Here is an 11,469-nt window from a genome sequence, read left to right on the forward strand (position 1 = left end):
TGATGATGCACTATAAATGGTGCCTAAAGCTATGCACACCAAGAAAATATCAGACAGCATGCCATAAAACAAAACTAAAAAAACACACTGCAACTCTCCACGTTTACTAACCTAATGGATGGTAGGAAGCCCAGCCAGACAGGCTTCACTGCCCCAGATGAAGGTCAGAGTGTCACGTTGATGGCACTACTGCTGACTTTCAGAATTTAAAGTTGTCACTCATACACCAGAGACAGAAAGCAACCCTCATCTCAGTAGGGACTGCATTGATGTCACTAGTCACTGTGCAGGTCTTTTGCCAAATGAGTTTCAAATCTGTTTACATTAAAGAATGTACAGAGAGTAGTAAAGAGTGATTCCATACCTGTACAGATTGTATTCATTCAAGAGGAGTGAAAGCAATATAGGCATCTGGTAAGTGTGTAGATCCAGTGGGTGAAAGATAACCGTCACTGGTGTGAAGTGTGATGGATAAGCTATAAAGTTCAAATTTGTTGTTGAGCGTACATTGAAATTCTTACCTACATGTCTTTCACTGACTAGTCAGCCGTCATAATGTGTGACTGTTGACCGACCTTATAACATGTGCATAAAAGCCTCTCCCTGAGTCAAGTTTTTCAAGTGTGAATGGTCCTGCACCTTTTTACAGAAGGAAGATGAAGGGAGAAAGATAATAGTGCTGGGTGGCCGAGGTCTTTAGTAATACATATATATACTGTATACAGATGAATATATATCCTACAGAGAAGTGAACTGGATGCCAGTGATATTCTAAGACAACTTCATCACCCTCTGCAGGATTTCACAGTCCTAAGCCAACAGGATCTAATGTAGCCAGTGAGTATGGACTCCATATTGCACTTGCAGAGGCAGGTGAGCACAGATAGAAACCCAAGTGGTTCTCTCTGAGCAAGTAAAGACAATAACTAACAAGTGTTGTCCCTTCTTTAGGTCATTAGAAATATACAGTAAAGCTGCTGACCTTATCAACAACATCCTGACTCATGTACTATATACATGGATGCAAAGCCTCTAACTTTGTGAAGTAAACATTTCACCAAAATATCGTCTAAACTTCTCTTACTTTCCTAATTTCCCTTTTTTACTTTCTCATAAACTAAGTTTAGGGAAAGTATTGCAGTCGTCCAAATATTCAATGTTGAGATTTTGATGAATCTCAACGTTTTAGACCTCCCTGAGTCCGAAAATACAATTTTTGGAGTTACGTCTGTGTGTCTGTCTATGTGTGTATGTAAACACAATAACTTCAGTACGCTTTCACTTAGGCCAGCCAAATTTTGCATTCAAGTATTAGGTACAAAACGTAGATTTCAATCAAATTTTGGACTATTTTTGCTAATCGGAAGTGTACTTTACCTGAACACATACTCAGTTTTTTTTATTCATGCAGCTGAAGAGTCCAATTTATTCAACTTTATTTTTATGCTAATTGTTCAATATATAATTCATTTGATTTGATTTGTTGTTGATAGTTCTTTAATGTACGTAATATAAAAATATAATCATTGTCTTGCAATTTACTTCTCAAATATCCATCCCCATATCTGAGTAAACGAGAAAGTCTAGGGGAGACCACTCCTGATTTTTATATGCTGTGGAGGATCTACAAGGTTCAGTATCCCTAATCCAAAATTCCAAAATTGTAAAAAATTTTGAGCACCAGCCTCCTGTATGTTGCTACACATTTTGTAACTGCTAAGATGATGTGAATAAATACGTACAGATTTCAACTGGTTTTATGCAGTCTAAGCTTAGGGTGGGGTCTGGTCCACCATGAAGAAATGTGTGCCACAAAACAAGACACACCATTGACAACTGGGTTGGGCACAGTTGGTCTCCATGAAGCTTTACAAAGCTAGGACACACATTCGATGGTCGTGACTGGTGCAGAGCACCACAAAGCTCTATCACTCAATCAATCGACTATCAGGTATCAATGTACTGTTCAGGGTGGGTGGGGGTGCACTTTTGAATTCAAGCATGATAGATACATACACCAAAAAACAGAAAAATGAATATGTCATAAAAAACCCTTATTTATAAATATGGCGTACAAACACTTCTAAACAATGTGCATTTATTAATCACAATCATCTTGTAAATGTGCACATGTGAACTGGCCAGAAGCAAGAAAAATCCAAAAATATCCAAGACAAGAAACAATATCCAAATTCAAAGTTGCGAAAAGAGGTAATATTCATTAAAGGAGACCAAAACCGCTGCTATGAATTGTTACTAATCCATGAATTTGGGCCAAAATGAATTGAGTCATCATCTCAAGTAATCACCAGTCACTGATGTCATGCAATGTTGCATGCAAAGATCATGCAGTGGTAACGCAGCACTATTGCTACAACAATATGTCCTCAACTGCTAGAAAAACATGCAACATGAAGGTGGCTGGAGCGCGAAATAAAACACAAAATGGTAGTGTGGAAATGTTATATACATAATGAAAAGATATTTATACAATAATAAAACATTGTTCCGATTAACCAAAATGCACAAAACTTTTAATCAGAAAGATCTGAAAGCATTAAAATACTAACAATATCTCAGAATAGTGACATAAAGGCTGTTGTCCTGGCGCCACCATGTTAGAAGAAAAAAATTCTTCTCTGTAAGCTGTCTCATTATTGTTGGTGATTAGGCCTATGATGTTGGCATGACATCAGCAAATGTAATGTTGGAGTTAGAGCCGTGTCTAGACATTCAGTCACAGATGAACAAAGAATACGTTAGGTGGCTCAGAACACCACCCTGTGGGTTGTCCATGTTGAGGGCCAGTGTGAAGATAGCAACTTAGCCAATCCTCACATGCTGGACTCTGCCATCAGACAACAGCAAGTTATAAAGTCCTGAATCAATGAGTCTGTTAATGAGCTTTGATGGTACAATGATGTTAAATGAGAAGTAGTCTATAAACTGTACTCTGGCACAGCAGAGAAAATCTGTGTATTGTTATGATGTTATGCAACCTGGGGTGGTCCAAACTTCTTGGATATTTGTGCTTAATGTGACCCAGCAACAGTCTCTCAAAGCATTTCATAACATAATAGAGTGCTACTGGTCACTGAAACAATTCACCTTTGTTTTCCTTGTCCCAGGGTAATCACCATCTTTTTCAAGCAGGTGGATGGATGGATGGATGGATGGATGGATGGATGGATAGATAGATAGATAGATAGATAGATAGATAGATAGATAGATAGATAGATAGATAGATAGATAGATAGATAGATAGATAGATAGATAGATAGATAGATAGATAGATAGATAGATAGATAGATAGATAGATAGACTTTATTTGTCAATGTAACAGGTTCAAAAAATCTGCTATATTTCATTTTTACCAGCACCAAAACTGGCCAGAGCCTCCATAATTCAATAACACCAGATTCAAACATTCCCTATAGTTCAAGCACTGCTTTGTTATAAAACACTGAAGACAACATGTGAGGCAGTTGAACGACTTAAGGCCTAGGTAAGATGATCAATGAATGATGGCAAAAGAAATAGCTTGTAAATTTCATTAGCTGACAGACAGAAAACCTAAGATCAAACTTTCTACAAATGCAAAATCACGTCTCATAATCCACCAATCCCAACATATCTTGGCAGCAATGGGTACAAAGCTATCCCGAAAAACACTCAGACATGTACAGTATATAACCACACAAACTCGCCAATTAAACTGGCATGCATATCTTTGGGATATGGAAAATCCAGTTCATATAGTCCAGGACACATAAAATGGAAATGGTGGAATGTCTTTTGCACCATAACTAATTGACACTGATAGGACTCTGATTTTTGACATCAGCTTTTCTGTATTCTCCAAATGACATTAGACTTGAGTTTTGTAGTTTCTAAAGTTCTACTCTCTACACCACACCTCTTTAGTAATTTACTCCATGATCGATGTTATAACTGCCTTTCTACTAGACGAGAGAAATATTTCCTTTTAATTAAGGATCAGGAGATGAAGCATGAGTCATAAACCTAGCTAAGGTCATAACTACTAAAGAGTCTGTCCTGTCTTTTAACAAAGGCTAATACTAAAACAAAGCACAACAGTGCAGATGATCCTGGAATGCATGTGTTGACATTTATACAATTGCACCGATGATGTCACATGCCGCACATTCCCAGTAATCCATGGGAAATATTGCTAAAGCAAAGGACCACGCAAATAGTCCAAAAATGGTGCCTACTAAATTCAAGAAATCAGAGTCAGTAAATAATGTTAAAAATTTAACAACGTCCGATACCAACTTGCTAACAAAAAACAAAGATCAAAACTGAATACTTGGGGATAAAAATACATTAGGAAAGACGTATACTTTATTTTACAGAAAGCCCCTAAAAAATTAAACAAAATTGCCAAGTACAACAGTCTATGACTTTCTGCATTAAAACAAGTGTTTGAACGATTGTGTGACATTTGCTCTTCACACATTTCTGTTTGTGCTCCTTTGTTCTTGTTGAAGAATTTATTATAGTGTAACAGGTTGGATCAACTGTATTAATTCCCTTCATAATTGTAAACACTTCACTCCTTTCTCCTCTTAATCTCTGTTTGTTTAAACTGAAATGGTTCAACTCCTTCAGTCTCTCCTCATAGCTCATACCTCTTAGTTCTGGAATCAGCCTTGCCAACCTCTTCTGCATATTCTCTAGTGCTGTGAGGTCTTTTTTGGTAATATGGAGACCAAATCGAAGCAGCATTCCCAGTGAGACGTCAATAGTGTGTTATAAAAGCTTAAGAATATTCTCCCTTGACTTGCACTCCACACATCGTGATATACAACCTAACACCCTATTATCTTTCTTAATCTTCTGTACTGTTTTGATGTAGACAGCAATGAGTCCACTATGACTCCTGGATTTTTCCCAAGAGATGTACCTTCAAATTTCACTCCTCCCACTGTATATCCAAATCTAACATTTGTACTTCGTATGTATGTTGTAGATTTACTAATTTTTAAATTTCATCTTCAGCATCTCCACCTAAACCTCTAATCTGTCAAAGTACCATTGCAATGCTTCAGCTAGTCCTACATTATCTGCCATTTCTCCTAGTTTGATATCTTCTGTAATCTTAATTTGAATTTATATTTTATACTTTTTACTCACGTTAAACCCCATTTTGCTCCTTTTGCACACTGTGATTGGGACTCCCACTTCTATGCATTGTATCAGTAGCCTCTCATGTGAGACCCTATCTAAGGCATTTTTCAAAATCAAGATAAATAATATCACATGCACGTCATATCTTTTTGTTGCTACCTGACAGAATTCCACTGTGCCAGTGAGTCATGTTTTCCCCCTCTAAATGCACACAGACTGTTTTCTAACACACATGTTCTTGCCATGTGATGCTTGATCTTTTTCTTAATAAAGAACTCTATTATTTTTCCTCTGATGCGTGTTAAGCTCACTTGACCTTGGATCCAGCTGATACCCCTTTCTGTATACGTTGACAATATTTGTTAGCCTCCAATCCTACGGAATTCTTTGCAGTGACATTTGAAAAATATTGCACGTCGTCCTTGGTTTATATATGCACTCACTAACCTCTGGAATAAATGTTATCCTGTTAGATTCTGACCTTTTTAATCGAAGCAGCACTTCTTCCTCTGTGATTTTGAAGTTATTCAGCACCTCCTTAGCAGTCCCTGTGGCTGTCATGAGCTTGTTGACTTGTTCACCGGTGGAAACTTCAGAAGATGCAAGTGTGCAGAAGCATTCCCCATTTCATCATCAGTGCACATTTTGGTTCGCTCTTACCATCCCTTGATACACTTGGCCTCCTTCTCGACTGCTCGATACTTACAGAAGCTGTTTAGGTTATCTTTCACCTATCTGCAATATTTGTTTAGAACATCCTTTTCTGCTGTGCTGACCTCCTTTTTCACACCGACAGAATGCGAGATGCATTTTATGTAGGTGTCCGTCTTCAGCAGGTAGACGATTACAATTGCAAGAGACAGGAACGTGGCATTTATTGTACATTTAATGCCATTTGTAAGACGGTCCAAAGCCTGGATAATGATGATGAAAGCTGAGCAAGGTGTAAACTGGGCAAAAACAGGTAAGAAGTGGCAAAAGAGAAACATTGGAATAGGAAAGGTGCTACTTTGAAGCAGCTCTTCCTCAGGTACATGAGGGCACTAGTAGAAGCTGGTTATTATAAATGAAATAAATATTCATTTGTGGAGGAGAGTAGATGTGCTCAATACTACAAATGTGTGAAAGCAGCACCTTGTGGACCCTCCGATCTCAACTTTCATTTTATTTTGGACATGTTAGGTGGGTAGTAACTGATGAGTGACTCTGGACGCAGTACTCCTCAAAGTGCTCCATGTTCTTAATCAGTGTGTGTGTGTGTGTGTGTGTGTGTGTCCGTGTATTTACACACATGCACACACACACACACACACGCACACACACACACGCACACGCTCGCGCACACACACACACACGCACACGCTCGCGCACACACACACACACACATGCCCAAAGGCAGTGAATACCAATCATCCAGTTTTGGAAGCACATGAGGATGAGACAGCTGTAACTGTGCTTCTGGCAAATGTTCTCATCATAGCCCCTTACTGTTTCAGGAAACAAGCCCACAACATTGCATTTAGAAAGAAATAAAAATGCACATATCATCTCAGAGAGGGGAAAAATGCACACATATATAATATATATCATAATAATAATAATAATACATTTTATTTATATAGCGCCTTTCCCATGCTCAAGGCACTTACAGAATATAATAAAGAACGGCAGAAATTAAATGATTACATTTAGATAGCATTCCAGAATTAAATGATTACATTTAGATAAGTCTTTGTAAAATCACACTGCATAAAACCTAAAAGATCTCAAGTAAATGACAGCATTCTGAAAGACATACACATATACAACAGAGTATGGTGCCCTTAATATGTCTCTTAGTAGAAATGTAAGACCTGTTTGGCTCATTGATAATTTCTTAGGACACACTCTGGGTAAGCAACTCACTGATCCATACATTCCAGAGGCAAAAGTACTCTGCTAATGTGACTAAATATATGAAGTGACAGAAAGAGACTTATTTTCTGCATGGACTGTCTCAAATCCTTTACTTAAGACGGGATTTTTGCAGCCATGATTGCCAATGCTAGACGTGCCAAGCTAATCAGCTGACTTAAAAATAGAAAAGTAAAACTGTTTAAGGGATGCCTTCTGCTTTTAGAAGTTGTAAAAAGACAAAAAAGAGAGAGAGAGAGAGTCATGAGGATGGGAACTCTCCACTCATTTTACATAACGCCTTCAGGGTGAATTTTATTAAAACGGTATGTGTCACAATATACCTTTGTATTAATGCTGAAAACAAACTACGGGTACCTTACTACTTTAGGTTTGCATTTTCATTTTGATCGATTACTGCAGTAATATTTGTGCTAAAAAATTATTCAATTTCTTAAGGATTTATTTTACTAAAACACAAAACTTAAAGTGGTGTTATTGCATCGAGGAAAAAAAATCTGAACGTTTACCCGTTTCCTTGTAATAAAGTACATAAAAAGTTTTCTTTGTTTTTAATAGTTCCTAAGTTAGGAACCCCATCCTAGTTATTAAAAATGCTCTTGACATGTGTGGGCGGCCGGCAAGCATCGCGGTCCAAAAGCGACAAATAAAAAGAGCAACTTACCTAAGGGTCTGCTGCTATCCAGCCTCGGAATAAATAAGCCCTTTTCTCTGCGAGAAAATTTATAGTCCTGTCCGACAGTGTAGAGGTGTCCACTGTTCCTTCTGGTCACGCTTCTGGCACCTTGATTATCGCTAAAAACCTCTAAAATTGCGTCCTGCATTGTCCTCCTTTCTTCCAAAGTCGAGTCCTTGCTGTTCGCGCAGTGGCCAGAAGTAACCAGCAGAAAGCTCATACCCAGCAGGACGTGCCACTTCTTTCGAGCCTGCATCTCTTGGTATCTGCATATGTAGCGAAATGTGAAACAATACATGTGCATGTGTTTAAAGAAATACATGCATATATAAAAATCTTTGCATTCACTCCATAAATCTTGTGCTACTGATCCAGAGTTATTATTGAGATTTTCTCTTTCTCACCCACTCATATTCAAGCCCCCCACCCCCACCAGCACCACCTTCCCTCCCCACACACACACAATTTCACACACAGTCACACACACACTCACTCTCTCCTTTACATATCCAGTATTTATTCACCCCAATTGACTGAACAGTCGGCCCTCCCACCGTACTGGTTTCATTCCATAACTAACATCTCTTTAGACGCATTTATAGCTGGGGATTAGAAAAAGGTATTACCAAAGCAACAGACTGCAATCCAGGCTTTAGTTCAGATTTACTTTCCACTTATCCTTACGTTATATGCGGGTCTATACACAAAGGCCCGGATATTCTCCAGGACACATTTGTTATAAAGTGCTAACACTTTAAGTGTACGTGCAACCGTGTGGTTAGTTAGGCTGGTGTCGTTTACACAGCGCAGTGAGTGAAGCGTCCTTCACTAATCAGCACTCCCGGACTGAGTCCGATGGAGATACAGTACTAACTGTAACGAATCGAATGTGATAATCTATTAACAAAGCACATTTGGTATTACTTTCTTGCTTGATAAAACATGCAGTCATATTGACATGTTAAGAAATGGTATGTTACCATAATTTGTCATTTTACATAATATTTTAACATTAAATTATATTTTAACATGCGATTTTTCAGTAAGGTTCTAAAACATAAACGTTGAGCACAATAACAAAAATAATAAGCATCATCAATTTTCACAGAACGTTTCCAAGATTCTATAACAGAAAAAAAGTGACCGTGACACCATTCCGAAATAAATAGCAAGCCGGAGAAACAACTGTGCCAAATCCAGAGGTCACAAAAGTAAAGAGATTATGTTACTCATCATCCGCAGCCACTGTGCGCAAATAATATGTGCAGCGCTTAATCCTGCAATCCCTTTCAGTGTAAAAGGCGTTCGTGTGTGAAACCCTACCTGCCTGCCATCATGCAGTGTCCGGCTGCGAGAGCCATAAAGTATGTGACTTCAAAAATGGGATTGTTACAGGCGCTTCAGAAAGCCACGAAAATCGGTAAAAAAATCGGTTCTATCTATCTATCTATCTATCTATCTATCTATCTATCTATCTATCTATCTATCTATCTATCTATCTATCTATCATTAGACACTTTTCAATCTCTATTATATAGTGCCTTTTTCTATTTATAAGATACTTCCTCGGGCTCTTTTATCTATCTATCTATCTATCTATCTATCTATCTATCTATCTATCTATCTATCTATCTATCTATCTATCTATCTATCTATCTATCTATCATTACAGTTTTTCAATCTGTATTATATAGTACCTTTTCCAACTATCATTAGACACTTTCAAGAGCTAATATATAGTGTCTTTTTCTACCTATCTTCTGCTTTTTCATTTTTTCCGCTTTTTCTACAGCAGGATCTCTGGGAACCCGAAACATGTACGGGACGCCTGTCCATTGCAGACTCAATCGTTTTTTTTTTTTTGCATAGATGTATAAGCTATTGTACACTGCGTGGTATCGTTACTTTAAAAGCAGTTTAGGAAATTGTTAGATTTTTTTTAATTGACGGTGAGACCCGTCACTTACGTCCTTGGTCGGCGCTGAACGGCGGTGTTCGTCAAGTGGAGTCGTCTTTCAAGTCTCGCCGGAGCCGCTAGTGAGCTACAGGACTGATTCGGATTTCTGCTGCCGTCTTCGCCTCTCTTCAAGGAAACCATGCGATTCACTTATATATCCTCAGCATGTGCTAGTTGAATTTAATACTATCGACTTTGGGTGGGTGGCAAGTAATGTGGACATCTTCGGTATTCCATTTAGCTGTTGGTCGCTCCCTTTGGCACTTGTCCCTCTTTCCGGCAGTCCATCAAACGTAATTTCTGCATTCTGGCGCTGATCCCTTTGTAACAAGAGAATCCCCGTTGGTCAGAAGCGCCGGTTTGTTATCGATTTGTTTACAAGTAAGGAGTTAGCATTCCTTGTGTGGGACTCTCGGTGAAATACACAACTCATAAATCTAAAGAGATTTGGAGCGCCTGTACCATTGGCTGAAAAAGAGTTATTGGAGCTTTATGACGTAATTTTGATTGCCCCGACTACCTGGGTGACCGAGATGACCCGCTTGATCGATGGCATTGTCCTGCCTGGTAAGAATCGTGGACATATTATCTCTGGTACTTGCCATAGTTTGTTGCTCTCTTCTGAAGCATCACAAAAAGTAAATCACCCCTTCCTTAAAATGAATATTATTTTTAAATCCGTACATTGCTGCTCATCACTCCCCATTACTACTCAAGGCGGCACATCAGCTTAAAACTAAGACAATTTACGCAAGTCTGGGCTACAAGACACAAAAATGCACCATGCATTGTTCTTTTCTGTGTTCAGGCTGAAGGACAAATAAAAACAGGTATGTTGCCAGAATAATAATGAACGTGTAAAACTAAAGTTATTATTTAGAAATACGTGAGCAACTGGAGAATTGACAGTGTTTCTGGCACAGCTGCATGAGACACGGGCGTCTTCACTATAAATCAAATAAACAAATGTCCAGTTGAAGAACAAACGAGTCGGACTGGATTGCTTCTGAGTAATTTTTGAGGGACATTCTTACTTTGAAAACTGGTGAAAATAAACTTTTAACCATTTAGAGAAAGTTAAAGCATTAGAAAATAACATGTAAACGTAACTAATGTAAACTGCAGTCTTTATGGTACAGAAGATGCTCGCAGGGCGTGCTTTTCTTTAATATGGCAGTCACGTTAGAGTCACTCACCAGGACGTTTGGTAGCGTACTCTTCTTCTTCGACTCCGAATCTCCCTTCGTATCAGATGTCGCATTAACGAAGAAGAACAACAGGCGATATTCTTTTGCACTTACAGGGCAGTTGTATTTTGGCGTGGTGTCGCACGATTACACAGACCTGCTGCACATCAACTGCGTGCCCGCTATCCCTCATAACTGCCCGCCAACTTGCTTTTATAACCCCATGTTGTCGTCACAATGACCTTTCTTACTGACTCTGAAAAATGACAAATACTATATATAAATATATATTTTTTCTTTCTTCTAAATTATGCCTCACATTACATTCCCACCCCAAAATAAATGTCCTCATTTCTCAGTATGACACAATGTGGATTACCAAACAAGTCGAAAAAGCAATGAGTAACTAAAAGTACAGACCATAGCAGGCGAAGAGCAAAATTAAACATTCCAGTTAAGAACATCAGGAAATAACAAGTCAATTACTACAAAACACAAAGCCATCAGCGATAGTGAGGGAACTTGACGGGAAGCCGTCTTATAGTGGCTCTAGAGGTGGTCCTAACTATAGGACTGTCAGACGT

At 38.5% G+C, this 11,469-nt stretch overlaps 1 protein-coding gene across 2 annotated transcripts in view; it reads right to left on the reverse strand.

Moving 5' to 3' along the window:
* alkal1 (ALK and LTK ligand 1) overlaps positions 1-10,499 on the reverse strand; it is a 78,507-nt gene extending 68,008 nt beyond the window's left edge. The window contains exons 1-2 of one of the 2 annotated variants that reach the window (XM_051929390.1): positions 9,709-10,499; positions 7,730-8,007 (exon numbers count right to left, since the gene is read on the reverse strand). In XM_051929390.1, the coding sequence (XP_051785350.1) occupies positions 7,730-8,007; positions 9,709-9,839 (409 nt within the window). In that variant the 5' untranslated portion in view covers positions 9,840-10,499. The remainder of the gene's footprint in view (positions 1-7,729; positions 8,008-9,708) is intronic. The other variant, XM_051929389.1, reaches the window with a different exon arrangement.
* Positions 10,500-11,469: the final 970 nt, after the last annotated feature.

The sequence above is a fragment of the Erpetoichthys calabaricus genome, chromosome 6 (genome assembly GCF_900747795.2).
Source record: "Erpetoichthys calabaricus chromosome 6, fErpCal1.3, whole genome shotgun sequence".
Lineage (NCBI taxonomy): Eukaryota > Metazoa > Chordata > Cladistia > Polypteriformes > Polypteridae > Erpetoichthys > Erpetoichthys calabaricus.